We start from the raw sequence: 17,474 nt of genomic DNA on the forward strand, positions 1-17,474 counted from the left end.
GCGCGGTAGTTGCCTCTCTGTCGGACTTCGTTGACTGTCGCGCACATTCCTGTCGGAGCTTGAAATCCTTTGAGAACACGTAAAATCCGAGTCCTTTTGCTTCAGGATCTTGTTGTAGCATCCTAGCACACAGCACGTCAACCCAACCATCGCAATTAATCCAAATAAGGCCACTAAAGCTCGTTAATGCAGCTCGCCAATGCACCAGCTGTAGGCAGCTGAACGTACCGAGTACTACAAGTACCGGCATGCACGGCGGCAGCGGTGGCGTAGTGCAACTCGCGGTGAGATCGGTCTATTGAAGACATCCAAATAATGCTTCAGCTCTTGTTCTTGTTCGCTGGTTTTATACCGCGACGTTTGGGATCACTTCTTGTTCAAGGAATAAATCGGTGCCCGATTTATTCACTTCATTCGTCTTCCGTTTCACATATACCGTCTTGGAGCGAAAGGACATGATACTGCAGCGCAGAACTCGAAAAGAAACATTAAGAGGTAGAAAGAAGTAGGAAAGTCGGGCTCTTACTCTTTCCATTCGAGTTTTGCCCAACAATATCATGTCCCTCAGTAAGTACCAACTCGCTTAAGGAAAAGTAAGTGCGTAGCGAAATCACGATCGTACCCCAATCCTGGTCGTATGAGCCGAATCGGCCGGGACTTCAACGGATCATTCAATCGTGTAAAGAGCGGTGGACGTGTGGACTCGGGACACATGTGATGAGGATGCGCGACGCAGGCCTCCTGTCTGGAGGACAAGAACAAGTTGGACGACGCTCTTAGGTGCAGTGAGCTACAGGACCAGCTCTGGGCTGTCCAGGAGGCCCGCGAAGCGGCGGAGAGCCTAGGGCTCCCCGTCCCGACGTGGGAGGCGCCCTCTACACCTTGACGAACAGTCGGATGTCCTTCAGGACCCTATTCGGTAATAAAGTTTTACTACCACCGCCAGTACGATAACAAAGCAACTAGGTAGCAAATGAAACAGATTGGATGCGGCCATGTTGGTCATTCTGATCACGAGATGTTGGCGCAGCGCTGCTTTATAATGTATCTGGCCCAGTTTCATTCAAACATCTGCAGGATTTCACCAATTTATGGTTCGGAACCACTTTTTTTAGTTCATTTAACAGTCATTAATTGCCCTATTTTCATTACAAATGTTTTTGAACTGAGATACACTTAGATGTGCTTCAAGTTCCCATGAAGTTTAGCCCCATGCAGTTTAGTTTTCTGGATCTGGCTCTTTCATGGGGGAGAAAAAAGAACTCCTCAAAAATATATATATATGGACACAGAGTCCTGCACTAGGTGAGTTAAAAAGTTCTGATTATAAAGCCGCCTACACAAAAGCACGATGCACACATTCGATGGAGTTCACTCAACATAAGTGAGTTAAAAAACAAAACAAAAAGAAACGTCGAAGCATTTTCATTGCTTTGACATTTCTACTTGATGGCTATGGGCATGGTATATAATTTCCGCTAATGAAAAAGTTCGCTCTGAGTCCGGTAAGTCCTGTTCGAGTCGCTGTCTATGTGCGGTGTGTTTGGGACAGTCGAGCAGTAGATGATGCACATCCTTGTCGTGACCGCAAGAGCATTTTGAAGACTGCGCACGCTGAATTCGGAACAAAACGTGCTTTGTGTATGCAGTTCCGAATCAGGCGGTGCGCGGGGGTGTTGACACTAGAGCACTGCACGGGCCCGGGCCGGCCCGAAAGCCCGGGCCCGACCCGGCCCGAAAGCCCGGGCCGTCCGAAGTGTTTTTCGGCGGGCCCGGGCGGGGCTCGGGCGTGAAAGTGCGGGCCCAGGCCGGGCCCGGGCTTGAAGCCGCGGGCCTGAGCCGGGCCCGGGCCCGGGCTTGATGCCGCGGGCCTGGGCCGGGCCCGGGCTTGAGGCTGCGGGCAGGGCCGGACTCGGTAAGTCGGGCCTTCGAGCACACGCGAACGTTATGCATTGCATGGTCTAAGGTATACTGTGCTAAGCTGAAGTGACACGTGCAAAGAGCTGGCTCTTAGTAAAGCTTAGCAATAAAAATAGAAAAACAGTTGAAGTGCTATTTTTTTTCACCAGTATAGATATAGATTGGCACTGTATATTTTCACTAACGTTTCGTCTGCTGGACCAGACTTTGTCAAAGTAACAAGTACATCGTGGTGGGTTTCCTTATAAACACGCCAGATCACGTATATATATATATTAACAGCACTAACAATGGGCCAGATCACGGTTGTTCCCATCGGAGGAATAAAGATTTCGGTCTTTTATTCTAGGTTGACACATACGGTACATTCCATTTATATTCCTCGGGATTACGTGCCAAAACCACGATATGATTACGAAGCACGCCGTAGTGGCACCGGATTAATTTCGATCACCTTGAGTAGCGTGCACCTAAAGATAAGTATATAGACGGGTGTTCTTGCATTTCGCCTCCATCAAATTGCGGCCGCCGTGGCCGCGGGAATCGCAGCCGCGCAGGCAAAGCAACATTTCGATGCATGTACACATCGGATTTTCCGTCCGATCGCCCACTACAAAGCGCACGGCATCATTAATAATCATCATCAACAACTAATATCCCCTAGCGGGCCCGGGTCGGGTCTGGTCATGAACAAGCGCGCCCTGAATTAGTTTAATAACGAACGCCCGGGCGCGGGCCGGGCCCGGGCTTGGAACGACAGGCCCGGGCCGGGCTCGGGCTGGGTACGGTCAAGTACGCTCGGGCCCGGGCTTGGAACCACAGGCCGGGCTCGGGCTGGGTTCAGTCATGTACGCTCGGGCCCGGGCCGGGCCCGCGCTTGGAACCACGGGTCCGGGCTGGGCTAGGGCTTCATAAAGCGGGCCCAGGCCGGGACCGGGCCGTAAAATCCGGCCCGTGCAGTGCTCTAGTTGACACGTCGTGGGAGCTGAGAGTCTATAGTGGGCTTTCAAGATTGGGATCAACTGCGCATAAGATTGATTCTTTTGTGTTTGTGAACAAGGCGGACAAACACAGCTCACGTTTTAGTTTTTGTATGATGAGGCGTATGTCGGATTGTGACATGGTAATAAGACGGGTTTGGGAACAACGATAAGCAGCTCTTGCCAAGTTATCGGGCATTTCATTTTCTTTGATTCCGCAACGCCTCAGAACTAAAGTGTATACGTTCCGGGCCATTCCGAGCCTACAGGGTCCAGACAACGTCATGTCTTGAGAGCTTGTGAAAGCTCTTTTTAAGATAGCATATACTACAGATATTTCCACCTGTCTTGGAGTGGCATTTTCAATACATCTATAAGAGCCGCCAGGGAATCACTTATTACGTCCCACTTTCTTGGAGCCTTTGACAATTTAATACAGCTGATTGCCAGCAAAACGGCTACAACTTCCAATGCGTGTAAAGAGGAAAGATGACCCAGGTAACATGCATATTTCTCATGTAGCTCAGGAACGACAAATGCTGGTGTGGAAATCTCTTTGGTGACGGAGGCATCTGTGTACACGTGAGTGTAGCATTGGTATCTGTCAAATAGGTGATGCGAGGCCAACTGCAGTGCGGCTGGTACTTCATGTTTGCTGCGAAGGCCTTCTACTGACGTTTCGGTCTGTCATTGTGCACTGCGTGAAACCAGGCCTTTTGCCAGATGCAAGTTCTTGCCGCTGGTCTTGGAGTGATACACGGTAAACGTTTCGCGTGGTCATACAACAGATACGTTATTGCTCCAGACAACGATGCTCCATCGCTCACGTGCACGCATGCGCAAACAACCTTCGTCAAGGCCATCTTGCGTGCTCTATCCAAGCGGGGGAGTCGCTGTGCTCGCCCTCGGTAACAGTGCTCTAAGGAGCACCGGCCGTGAAAAAAAAAATAAAGACAAAGAGAGACGTGTGACGCAACTCCTTCCGGACAGCTCTTCACCGAGACAAGAGTGAAGGCACACCGGGCTGGCATATATGCATGTTTTTCCGGGCGTAAAAGAAAATAGCAAAAGGAAGCAAAAAAAAAAGAAAACGACGGCTGCATCGCTGCTGTCACTCCAAGCAGGGAAGGCCCTTTTCGGCGCCAGCTCTATAAATCAGGAACCATTTGCAAACATGTTAGGTTAGGTTAGCGCTGAAGGTATACGCGCCAAGGTGGGCAGGCAGCGGCAGCGACGCGCGGCGGCAGAGTGGAGAACTTGGGGCCTTCGAAGAGACGTACCGGCGATGCAGGGAGAGAGAGCGCAGGCGGCCCCCATCGCTGTGGCGCCGTCTGAGTATTGCGACTCTGACTCCGCCGCTGCGATCCGGAATCGTGCGGCGAGGGTGGAGAGTGTGGCGTTGGTAATGATGGACCCGGCGTGACTCTCGGTCGAGGCGCCGGGACCTCGACTTGCCTCTTCCTTCCATTGTGGCGCGCGGGGGGGAAGGAAGCAGGCAAGCCATGAAATACGATGCCCGTTCCGCCTCGGCCCGTCAAAGTCTTTCCCCCCTTCGTTCGTGAGGGGACTGATCGTAATGAGCGCGTCGTGAGGAGGCCTCCTCCTCGCCAGCCATAGCCTCCCTCCTCCCTATCACCCGCCTGCCTTTTCTTGCAGCATGCCTTGGCGCGAGATCGCAAACGCCGCCGTGATCGCGACTGATCACCTCGGCTGTGCGAGCGAGGAACCGCAAGTAACAATTGTCCTCCCGGAGCGACTGCTTCGCCGCAGCGCACGAGTCGCACGGCTGCCAGGCGCACATCAGGGTGGCGCTGTCAGTCGCTTGCTGACGCTGGAAATGTAGTCCATGCGACGGTGCCCCCACGTTGACGACATTTCGCTTCTTCTACTACGCTGAAACACCCCCCCCCCTCCCCCACCCCCGAAACAACACACACACACACACACACACACCACACACACACACACACACACACACACACACACACACACACACACACACACACACTGTGCGTGTAGGGGAGATGACCACGAAGCACGAGCAGGTGAGACGGATAGAAAAATGAAGAAATCGCGAAATTACTGAACGTCAAGGCAAAATTATGTATTTGCCATTCTGTGAAATGCTTCACAATCACCGTTTCGTTTTATTCCATCCGCCGTTCGTGTAGTGATTGTGGCCGTAATACATGAGTCCGCGAGATAACACGAATCCAGGGTAAGCAGGAGCACTGAAGGTTAATATGTACACATTTCTGAACGTAACTTCAGACCGAAGTAACGAAAGAGGAGCTATGAAAGAAGGGGGGGGGGGGGTACAAATATGAAAGAAGGTGTATTGATCGAGGGCTCGTTTCAATTGTTAAACATCCCCTAACGAAACCAACAAACAATGAAGCTACAAGGAAGGGATAGGCGACATTATTGTATGTTTTAACTGTAGTACAGTAAAACACGAAGTGAAACATGAACAACAAGAAAGCGATAAGAAGGCATGTTGGGTGGAACACAACCGAAATGACTCCGTATACGGTTTCACAGCATGCAGATAAAACTGCCGTTACAAATTTGGGCGAACCTGGAATGATGTAAGCGAATTCCGCAATCTACCCGGCTCTGGTTGGTTTTAAAAGGGCTGCTATATGGTCTCTGTGAATGGTTCGAAACACCGCTTTAAAAGAACTTTACATTATGCCAGTATTCGCCGATGCCCATAATAGTTCAACATGGCTTGACCGCGGTCAATCCCGCTATTTGCAGCCAATCGGAAAATACGCAGCCAACGAGGTCTGATGGCGCACTTCTGGAAACAACAACGCAGTCCACCGTCCTTGACAGCCTGAAGAACGCAGTAGAACCGGCGCCCATAAAACCTCTGGCTCCGCCCACCTGGACGTTCGCGCTCAATAAACATTGTTCCCGAGAGATGCCGACAGTGAATGAACGAACTCTTTGCTGTGACGTTTTTGCAATGAGCGAGCGTTATTGGCTAGGCGCACCGATACATATTAACTTGAGTTAGACAGCGGTGTCCAATAAAGCTCTCATGTCGTATAGAATCTCACTTTGTGTGCAAATGAACTTATGCAGGCAGTGTTTTGTATCTGTAGGAAACACTATGCGATATACGGCGTTGGTCAGCGATGGCGTTTCTTATACATATATCCAACAGGACACGAAACCTCATTGCAATGATTTCTGTAGGCCTCTTAGATGATCTGTAGATATGTCGTAGTAACCAATGCACATGTTCACTGCTGTTATTCTGTTACGAACGCATGATACGAAGGAATATGTTTGTACTTGACACAAGTCTTGCAGGAAGTGGAGATATAAAATAATTACTGGGGTTTAAGGGGACACTACAGAGACAAAGGATTCTCCTCATATTTACTCTTTCAAAATTCCAAGATCGCCACATGTGCCGCGAGAGGACGCTTGGTGAGCGAGGAAAACGCGCAAAATGAAAATGCGGGTGGCGACGCCACCTCGAAATTCCCGCACCAGGCTCCGTGACGTCATAGATTTAGATTTTGACGGTATTTGCTAGGTCCTGGGTAGTTACTAACCAGTAAAAATGAAGTACATTGTCCTTTGCGCGGGACATAGACTTTGCATACGAAGTTTAAGGAAATTTCGTTGAGCCAATGTCGCCAATATACGAAAAACACTACTTGAAATCCGTGACGTCACGCCCGTTGATTTCGGCGCGGAATTTAAAAATGAAACTTTGACCTTGATTTTCTCCTTTATTAATACACCTACGATGGTGAAACTAACGAGATTAGAGTTATCAGAGTACAATTTATCGATTTAAACCGATTCACTGTTTCATTTTAGTGTCCATTTAAGCAGGAAGGGAATGAATTGTGTTTATTCACAACAAGGTTGCGAGGATGACCAGGCAAAAAAGCTGCATTGAGCAGCTTGAGGGAAACCTGGCCACCTCATACACTGGGCGGCTTCACAGCGGTCAAACACACGATATACATAATGGATGGACTAACTAAAACAGAAAAACAGTAAACATCCACGGTCGGAATAAATAAACAAGGTTATTGCGGAAACCTATGAAAACAAGGGGAAGAAAACAGGCGAAGTGTTAAAAGAGGCACTCACGACATGCAATACACTGTGAAAGTTCCGGCATCGTTAAAACAGGATCGTATACATCTGCCGTATAGCGTTCAATCAAAAATCACTTCAGCAATGATCCATAAGACAACCACGCATATCGTAACATGCAGGAAGCACGTCCATTCTTTCCTGCTGACTATAAGCTCTTATTTGGGTGTTCGCGAATCTGGCTTGGACGGTAGTTCATGCGCATACTATGTTAAGTCATTCACAGGTCCTCACCAGTGACAGTCATTTCGTGTTTAGTACCATCGTTGTAACTAAAGTCATTCGTGATATCTGAGCCGTTTAACGGGCACAACGCCGTAGCCCCTTTTCATACTCCGCAAGTGCGCTTCCCCTGCGCTGCATATTCGCCCAACTAATGGCGGCACCTGCCGTGCTCCAATGGGAGAGAAGGTTCTAGTTGTGTGTTGGGGCTTGCCTATTACGCGTGTTTATATCAAGAGAGCTGAACCTACATTTTCCGTGTCATAGCGCAAGCAAACTGCGCTTGAACACGCTGTTTGCAGAAGTTACTAGCCGCCATTAGTAGGGCTAACTGCATCGCAGGAAAGCTAGCTTTACAATTATGAAAAGGGTCTAGAGTTGGCTTTTGCAGCGTACTGGTTTGAGGCTCATACGGTTGTGCTAAGCTGCGAGGCTTCGCCACAATGATGCCCCAAAGATTTCCCACGACAACCCCGCTACAATCACACAATCATTATCATCGCCTTATTCCATGTCATGCATGGTAGACATGCAGCGTAATGCATATGTTGCCATGCAGGACGAAGCGAGGTGACCGTTTTTATGCTTGCAGACTAATTAAATGCTTGCCTCGCGACTTTGTTTCTTATTTGGTTATTCTCAACTCACCACCAATTGTCGGTCCTACGCATTATACTGCCGTATAAAACCACCCCTAACAAAAGGCCACTCCTTTGCACTGCGTTTCATGTTGCCATGGTGATGTACCCCTCCAATGGCTTCCCGATCTACAGTTGCACGGAGCTATTAAAGGTTCCAATATTCCTGCTTGGCACCAGTCCTTCAAGTCATCACTTCTCCACTGCCTACACGGCACTACCGATCTCTACAGCGCATATTTATGATACCTCGGGCACGGCCTGATCAAGTGCATAGTTCCGGTCCATGAGCGCGTCCATTTCGGGCAGTAATATGAACAACTCAACTACGCGCGCACTGACGTAATGACCTGACATTCAAACGTCAACTGCACCCATATAACCGCGATTTGATCAACGAATCTCGTTCAAGCATGCATATAAACCGTGCATTTTGTTGCTAAAGTTGGAAAACGCCCTTGACAACCACCCATTATTCAAGTACAAATAGTCAATAGCAGCATTGCAACGCACATTCAGTACTGTGCCATTTATGGAAAGCACCAAGAAAGTCAGGTATAATTCCTTCTTACCCGTGAGGGGAGAGCCGGACGACATGTGCAGTAAGGGAGGCACACAGAATAAATCCGTCATTATTGCGTACAAATATGGATGTGCATTTACGCATGGTGAACTTCGTACAACGCGTACAGAACAAAATGTGGCTGTTTATAGATGCTGCAAAGGCTCGCGCCTCAGACGGCTTCCCCAATCCCCGCACCCTCGTAACCATTACTGCTAAAGAAAAGAAAGTGAAATGGCAATGAAAACAGAAGCATGAAATATTTCCCTACAAAGCGGATAAAGTGGTACAATACAACAATGCGACATTATTTCAATATACAAAACCAGCTTTCATACATTTATCGCCTGATGCAGTAAATATATGAAATCCCGTCCGTGAGGCACATAATGCCTGCAGAGTCGAAGAAATGAACATGTCCGACGCAGTATTACTCGCGTTGACAGTGCTTCTGAAGTTCAACATGTGGTTAGCCTTCATATAGGTTACCCTGATGAACCTAGAAATACGTGCTCCAAGACCGCATTTACACCTCAAAGTTGAACGCAAACATCCTTCCATATGTGACCGCTTGGTCGTGCAGAAATCACAACAAATATGGCCACCAACAGATGCAGCGCGTTATAAGTACTTAATTCTTTTCATCATCGACAAATAAGCACCAGCACTAATGGTACTGGGTACTGGCAACTTTGTTGTGACAAGCGACCACTTTAGATCCGGGATGCGCTCCAGAATCTCCACTACACGGAGAGGCACGGTCAACGATCCAGTCCTCTCTGGTGAACATCCACGACCCATCATGACGCAACAAGTGTCAAAAGACGAACTCTACTAGCGAGAAAAAAAAAAGGAAAAGAACCACGCGTTTCACCGCACCTGGTGGCAAATATGAGTACTACGGCGAACCTCGAAGCGATGACTGCTCCCTTTGCGAGCATCGCTGCCGCATCGTTTTGAGAAACGCTTCGAGCCACGGAAAGAGTCGTAACAACTGCGCTGCCTGCATTGCTTGTAAAACCTGTCAATTACTCTGCGTAGACTACAATGGCGGCTGACACAATGAGTGCGCCTAAAATATTGTAAAACAACCACGCGGTGTTTCAATGGTAAGCAGCCGCAAGATATGCAGGGGGATGCGACAAAATCCATAGCCGACCCAGGAGAAAACAAGCATTACATTATTCGGGAACCACGCGGGGAATTAAACCAGCATGCGCATTCAAAGCGGCAGCGTATCGCATACTCCCGCATGACATACATACCTGTTATCATGGAATGCCGTCCAATCAAGAGTTGCTTTCGGGACGCCCTTGCGGAGTGAAACGGACTTCCGCCTCCCGGAATGCACGGAACGCACACTCGCACACGGGTGACAAACGCGCGATCACTCCGAACACACCACGAGTTCACCAGCGTTCCGGGGATGGAAGGCAGCAAAATAAACGAAGAGGCAGCCACGCAGGAGGGAGCGCTTCTTTTCCTCGACGAAGCAGGGCCAAGCGGGCGGCCCTCTTGGCTGTGAAGTTCACTGCTGCCGCCACGCAAGTTGCTCTCCGCCGCACTGAACGAGTTGGCGTCTTCGAAGAAGAAGCCCGGTCACCGCTGTTGTCGTTCGCTCGCTTCCCGATCGGCCGAGAACACGTTCATGCCGGTAATCCAGGGCTGGGACGAAGAGTCGTCATTTATCGCGCCCAACGTTCCGCCGATACTTCCATAACCATGATCGAACACCTTTCGGCCGGATTGTTCAAAATTCCTACGCGGGACCGTAGTAACCCACATGTCCGCCAGGGGGTGAGGAATTTCGAGACGCGAAAAGTTTTGAAGAAAGCGCGCCGAGTGTGGTGGCGCCATCTACCGCGACATAACAAAACCGTACTTTCAAAACGAGTTATTTATATTGTTTCAAACATTGTAAGTTCAATACATTTGTTAGACGACTCACATATTTTTATATCTGTAAATATTTTAGAAAGAATAAGTTGGCGATATGCAAAACAACGTCAAGCGGTAGTTAATCTTGGCTATAAATACAAATCTCAAAGGCTATGCATTGAGTCACCACAAAAATTACGCCATTCTCACCTTGTGTTGGAGATCACCTACTAGAATAAATAAGAACTTCAAGTCCTAGTTTTAATTGTTGCTGTGTTGATTTTATATGCGTCGATAAAGGTAGTTTTTAATTTATTTCAAGCAACAGTTTTCTTTAATGTTTTGTTTCTAGTCTTAGAGCCCATGCTTTTACGCGCTGCAAACACCATTTGGTAGACAAACATGCGTCATGGCCGCCATGTTACAAACACCATGAGAATAAATATAATAAATTATTTGTTATTTTTTATATAACTTTACTTGCTGAAAAGTATAATTTTGTACTTTTTTTGTATAATAATTTTTTTTTGTATTTTCTCAGAACAAAAGCTTTCTTTTCTCACCACCAGGCGGCCACAGCTCAAAAGCAGACACCACACCCGCTAGCAGAAGTTGTTTGAGCCGTTTTGAGTGCACTTTGTGTCGTTTGTGTATCCCGGTGCGAGGAAAGATCGGAGAGCGCATGCTGCTCTCGCAGGCTTTGCCAAAGAGTTGAGCAGTTCGTCCCGATCATCCGTTTTACATTGTGCATTCGTCCAGCGATCGCTCGTAGGAGCCTGCGCACCACACGGAACACAAGTTGGATTTGCCCCGCAACATTATGATTGACATCACATCACTTGGAAAGCCCATCGCAAAGGCAAGTTACCTCCTCGTTCTTCACCGGGCACATGTTGCGCTAACTTTCGCGAATAGAAATGTTCCGTTTTCAACTTATTAGCAGTAGTTACTGCGCGATCGAGATTTTTTTCTCGAAGGAGTTTACGGGTCTGCGGACATCATCACCGCGCAGGAGTCGAGACGGGGCTCGATCTCTCCGCACGTGAATGGATTACCCTGTGCATCGACGAGTGCGTGTTGTTTTGTTTGTTTGTTGTATAACGTTATGTGTGCAACGAAAAATAATAAAACTCGACCAACTATAATTTTCAAAGCAAAACATATATACCTAGCGAGACTGCGAAGCTATCCCCTAAAAAATCCGGTCCTTTCGAGCCAAAACGTCTGAGCGAGAAAGCGAAGTGACAGAAGACTCATGATCTCACGTAGGGGGGAAAAAGATCTCAAAAAAAAAAGAAAGAAAGAAAAAAAGACTGGCTTTGTAGTCCGTTCAAGGCTAACCTGTGCGCCCGTGCAAAAGGACAGTGTGATGTTCGAGGTCGGCAGTGTATTGGAAGCTAGGGAAAGAAAAAAAAAGCTGTCAGTTTCTTGTCCTTAGTGCAAGGTCTGTTCAACCGCTTCGCCGATTCCGTGCATGCTGTGCTGCTGCGACGACCGTCTTTTTCGACTTCCTGCGCCGTCTTGGAGCAGCCGTGGCTGGAGGAGCTGCTGATGGCAATGAACCCCGCGACCGCCTCCTAACAAAAGGAGGTGGGGGTCGGGAACTCTCGCCCCATTCTCCCCGCGTCGTTCGACGCTCTCCGCGGCGTGAGCCTCCGTCAGGAGCAATCCGCATCTGTGCGCCAGGGAGTAGGTTTTGAAGGCGTCGTTGCGACTTTCCTCAATGACAGGTGCAAATGAGCCTTCGAAGTTTGCTCCTGCCGACTGGTTGAGGAGTGTGGAAAATGTTTGCTTGTTCTGTGGCTGCGCCTGCGAGGAGATAGCGCAGTGTAGTATACGTGTTGTCTACACATGTGTGTTCGGCGAGTCGAACACATGTCGACTGACGCGCCTGTTGGCGCATGTGTGTCTGTTTTGGTTTGTTTGTTTGTTTGTTTGTTTGTTTGTTTGTTTGTTTGTTTGTTTGTTTGTATTTTGTTTGTTTGTTGCGAGCCCTAAGTGGAACGCGGAACTTTTCTCACGGGCTTAACTACTATGTTGGCGTGCGTGTGAACGTCGATCGCTTTAGTTTCGGTCTCACGCGCTCTCTCAGAACATGTTCGCCAAAAAGGGTGCCGTTAACGCTACAACTTCGCGAGGCAAGTTCAAGAACCCTGTACTGTCATTTCGTGCTCCTTTTAGCTTCAGTCACCTTCGCCAGCCGCGATTTACAAAGATAGCTTGGCTCTTTAATCATCGCTTCGTGGAGCTAGCGCTGCATATAACTTTGCTGCCCGTTGGTTAGTATTACTACTGAAGTCTGCGTGTGAGAAAGAGAAGGGTAGGGCGGTTGCAGCTGCACGTTGCACGTTTCGTGCGGCGAATCAGATACGCACCGGCTCAGGAGAACGAGTGAGAGGGCGTTTGACAGCTCGAACCTCGATGTTGCCGCTGTTGTCATTGTTGCTGTTGTTGTGACAGTTGCCACAGGTTTCCGTTGTATGCACAAGCCGCGTCGTGTCGCCCCGGACGTCTTGATGCGGATGTGTGAAGTGCTGTGTGCGTGTTAGGTCGTGCCTGGATATCTGCCTCTTTTCTATTTTATTTTTTATTTTTTTTAGGCTTTAAGAACGGTGCAACCCGCTATGACAGATACGCTATCGATCGGCCCTGTAGGAGGGTTCGAGATTCTTTTTTATCACCTTTTTTTTTTTCTTGAGGAAAGTAAAATGGATGCGAAATTTAGTAATTCACCATTGGGAAATCGAATATTAACTATATTACGTGTATCACGTTAGCCATAGCTAAATATTAGAATAAGCTTAATGTAACAATGCTGAAGAGAAAATTAAGCTCATAATAACTTTTAATTTCACACTGTATCACAATCGTTACTGTGGCTAATATTTTCTGTTTCTGGCTGTCGGCCTTCGCGGGTTCTTACCCCGCTTCCTCGCTTTTCTCCGCTGCGTGTAAACTCCGAGTGCCCGGGCCGCGGGCCACGCCCAACGTCTCGGCCCTCGCGCAGTCGGCGAGCAGAAAGCCCCTCTCTCTTTCTCTGTCTGTCTGCCACTCTCTCTCTCTCTTTCTGACGTCAGCCACAAACAAACCTCTCCACGAACGTTGCGTGCGAGGTGACTGGTCGACCTTCCATCGGCTGACGCTCGTCAGCTGTCGTATTTCCTCAATAATGCGACAATTTGTCACTTCGAGGGTAACGCCGGCGGTCGGCGACGTACGTCGACAAATGGCACCCGATGTCAGTGAAGCAGTGGATCAATCAATCCGGAGCGTCGCTCCCGTCTATGCCGCAGTCCACTAGAGCGAGAATCGCCATCGTTAAGAAAAGGGGCGCTAAAGCGAAACAGTAAGTTAGCCTACATCGATAAATTATGCTCTGAAAACCCTAGTGTCGTTGATTTCATCATCGTAGGTTTATTGTTTCGCGCGTGACGTCACGAATTTGAAGAATTATTTTTCGTACTTTAGTGACATTGGCTCATCGAAATTTCCTGAAACTTGGTATGGTAAGTCTCTGGCCCTCTCAGAAGACAATACACCTCATTTTTACCTATTAGGAACAATGTAGGCCCTAGTAGACGCCGTGAAGATCTGTGACGTCATGGCGTTTGGTGCGGGAGTTTCATGGTGGCGGCGTCGCCCCTCATTTTCCTGTCGCGCGTTTTCTCGCTTACCAGTCGTCTTCTCGTGGCAAGCGTGGTGATATTGGTATCGTTAAAGAGTAATTTAACCAGAAAAATAGTTTTCCTCTTTAAAGTCGAAACGCGCGTGTATTACAGAATGTGGCACTTCGCAATTTTAAAAATATCGGCAAGTTTCGGCGCTCGTGCAGTTTACGCTGCGTCTTCATTTTATAACGCGTACATCATTTTGGTATGCGTCAAAACGCGCGCGCCTTCGTAACTTCCTTTGTTCATTTTTTCGTTCTTCTGTCAAAATTTATCATGCGATGCATACCCACATAGCGAAGTGGTTGTGTAATGTGAAAGTCGCGGGTTCAGATCCCACCGACGGAAAGGGAGATTTTTCGTCCACCTTAGTTCCGTTAAATTTAGGTAAGAAATATCACAATACAGTTACGAAAGCAACAAATAATGGTCCCGGTGCTCTCCCTGGCTTAATTGTCTGTCGGTTTCATTAGTTCTGTATAATATAGGAAAAAAAAAAACGAGTCCCTCGGACAATTGCCCTTCCTTCATACCCGTATAGCACTATCATACGTGAGAGCACAGGCATTAAAACGAGATTATTGGGTACGTGGCAGATGCATCGCACGAGATTTCTGATAAAGGTATGTACACACAGTGGACCGCTCTCAAATATCAGACCTTCCTATACAATGGGAGATGTGAGAACTGCAATCGTTACTGCCATCGCCGCTATCAGTCATCGGCAGCATGAGAGTGGGCGTGGGAAAGCCTACATGCGTATCTCTCGTATCCTCCTCTCCCGTCGTGATTTACTAGGGGCAAGCGCGGCTTCTCTGCATGCGACTAAATGTTACACGGCGCCGGGAGATTGATAGACCGAAATTAAGATTGATAGTCGTAGATTTATTGGAACTCATTGTGTCGCTTATACGGACTGGTCGTTATACGTATGTAATAAAGCAAGACAGTATGGTTCACCGGCTGATCAATATGCACTGCTAGAAAACAAAGTAGGTCACTTTGGAAAGAGCACACCGGCGTGTTTACATTAGGCAATGATGGAAGGGAAGCAAAAACGAAAGACCGGTCGCAACGTCGAGCTTTAAAATTCTTCTACGAGCTTCCAATACCATCACATCGACCGGATATTTTGACGGTGCTGGTGTACATTTTTTTTTAAATAATTAGTACTGCCTTTATAAAATTAGAACGATTGATCTTGATTCGTGTATGGTCGACAAAAACATGGCCTGACAGGAATAAGACCTTTTCACACACCGCTCTCTGGGCGCCGCCATAATCCTCTCTGGGGGTGCGCTAAACAGGCGTGACTCCCCAAAAATGCACTGCCAAAGCTGTGACGTCAGCCTTTGTACTGCCGTGCTCAGCCCAGCATGGCGGCGTCTTTTCTCTCCTGTGAAAAAAGTCTGGTGGCCGTTCATAAAAGAATATATATATATATATATATATATATATATATATATATATATATATATATATATATATATATATATATATATATATATATATATATATGTATATATGCGAGGGTGAAGTTCAGTGGATCCGGCGGGAAATGCAGTTGAGAAAGGACGACAAACGTGTGAAACAAGCTTCACTTATATATATATATATATATATATATATATATATATATATATATATATATATATATATATATATATATATATATATATATATATATATATATATATATTTGCCATTTCGCTTTGTACAACATGCATTGTGTTCTGAAATTACCTTGTTTAGCATAATCTGCCACATTGACGTCTCAATAAATTGCTGGTGTGCTTATCTTGAAAGCAGCACTGGGTTCACGATATGCCGTCCACGTTTCGCGAGCGGCAGTCAAACTCGCGTCCTTGGGAGCTCAGTGGGAAAATGCAGAGCCATCACGCCGGGTCCGTGTTGCACTTGCATTTTATCTCGGGACGATTACCGCGTTATCGGAGCTCTCTATTATGCATCGTTTTTTCACCTTATCACAGCATGTCCGAAAAAGGAAGACAAAGAAGGAACAGTAACGACCGAAGGCGGCGCCGCTGGTAAAGTGCTCGCTTGCGTAGAACTGTCATAATGATTGTTTTGGAAGCAAGACATCTGTCGCAGTGTTTGTGACAAGAGGTATAGAAAAAAGCAAATAAATAAAAGAAAACGCGGCATACGCGACACATTCGCCGCTTTTCCAGCTATTCACAACATGCACGCAGAACACTGCATCCAGGGTCATTTTGATGAAAGCTGCGGCGATTGCGTCGATTTTAAACGATAACCAATATTCCTTATTTCACCCCCAATCCCCTATACACGTATACGTGCAAAAAGAAAATATATAATAATAATCCTAAGTGCGTATCGCCACACTTGTGTGACTTCACTCTGTCCTCAGTCTAGAACAGGGCCGATATCCACAAAAACGTCTCACGCAACACTTAGTAATTTGTAAAAGAAAATTCCAGCCGATCTAGGTGCTGAGCATATGATTAGCACCGGCGGCCCGCCGGCCATTTGCCAAAACCATTTTCGAATGAAAAGCATTGCGTATTCAGCCTCGGAATAGGTAAACGATTGGTGTCATCCATCCCTGTCAACCATTCAGTTTCTTAACTTTTTAATATCAGTAGTGAGCGTACTCCGCACTCATACTCGACTGCTGGGTTCACTACAGTAAGTGGATCATTTTCGCAGATTTATTTTTTACTAGTTTAATGTAACAAACGTTGAACATAAAGAAGAAGGCGTTTTTTTTTCATTGCGATGATTTGCATGAATTATATTATCTGTGAAAGGGAGTAGCCGGCGCTATAAATAGAAGTGTTAGCATCTCCTAGCCAAGACGTAATTTGAAAAAGAAAAAAAAGAAACATGGGAAGATGGAGGCTTAAGTGGTGAAAAATCGTTCGCCTTCAACATAATGTCATAAAATGCGTACAGAGCAATGTTCGATCTACACAGTGAAACTTCACTTGAACGAACTTGAAAGAACCCCAGGGAAAAGGTTTGTTAAAACGAAAGTTCGCTGAACTGAAACAGCTACGTTTTAGCTTGTAATTACAAGCAAAAGGAGACATGAGGTTTTCAAATAAAATTTCAACTCATTTATTTGTCATGCTGCTCGTTTCCATGTGAATTTATGCTGTGAAAAATGCAGTTATCTTTCGCCGCACTTTTCTCTTAAGACGGCAGTGGTCACGAATGGACTTACCGTGTCCAAGCTCTCATGAACCTTCTCCGACACAACTTTCTGCTGGGTAGAAGAGGGCTTTATTTTCTCCAAGCGCATCAATGCGTCTACGCAAAACACTAAGTTTTTCATCCAGAGATGCGATTGCGTTTGGCACTCATGACAACCAGCACACGGTTGTAGAATTAATACAGCGGTCGCTATCGTTTCAGCTGCGACTATATAGGCTTCGAAAATATGTAGGCAGCCAATAGAAACCAAGGCCGATTGGGGTCCACTTTTTGTCCTGTGGAA

At 47.1% G+C, this 17,474-nt stretch overlaps 2 protein-coding genes across 3 annotated transcripts in view; one reads left to right on the top strand and one right to left on the bottom strand.

The window, feature by feature from the left end:
* The window catches only part of LOC119394343 (uncharacterized), a 109,850-nt gene extending 99,624 nt beyond the window's left edge, over window positions 1-10,226 (bottom strand). Inside the window, exon 1 of the mRNA XM_037661640.2 lies at window positions 9,713-10,226. The gene's annotated coding sequence lies outside the window, so the exon portion shown is untranslated. The remainder of the gene's footprint in view (window positions 1-9,712) is intronic.
* Window positions 10,227-10,935: 709 nt separating this feature from the next.
* LOC119394345 (coronin-2B) overlaps window positions 10,936-17,474 on the top strand; it is a 207,698-nt gene continuing 201,159 nt past the window's right edge. The window contains exon 1 of one of the 2 annotated variants that reach the window (XM_037661643.2): window positions 10,936-11,184. In XM_037661643.2, the coding sequence (XP_037517571.1) occupies window positions 11,146-11,184 (39 nt within the window). In that variant the 5' untranslated portion in view covers window positions 10,936-11,145. The remainder of the gene's footprint in view (window positions 11,185-17,474) is intronic. The other variant, XM_037661644.2, reaches the window with a different exon arrangement.

Source organism: Rhipicephalus sanguineus, chromosome 5, assembly GCF_013339695.2.
Source record: "Rhipicephalus sanguineus isolate Rsan-2018 chromosome 5, BIME_Rsan_1.4, whole genome shotgun sequence".
In the NCBI taxonomy this organism is placed as follows: Eukaryota; Metazoa; Arthropoda; class Arachnida; order Ixodida; family Ixodidae; genus Rhipicephalus; species Rhipicephalus sanguineus.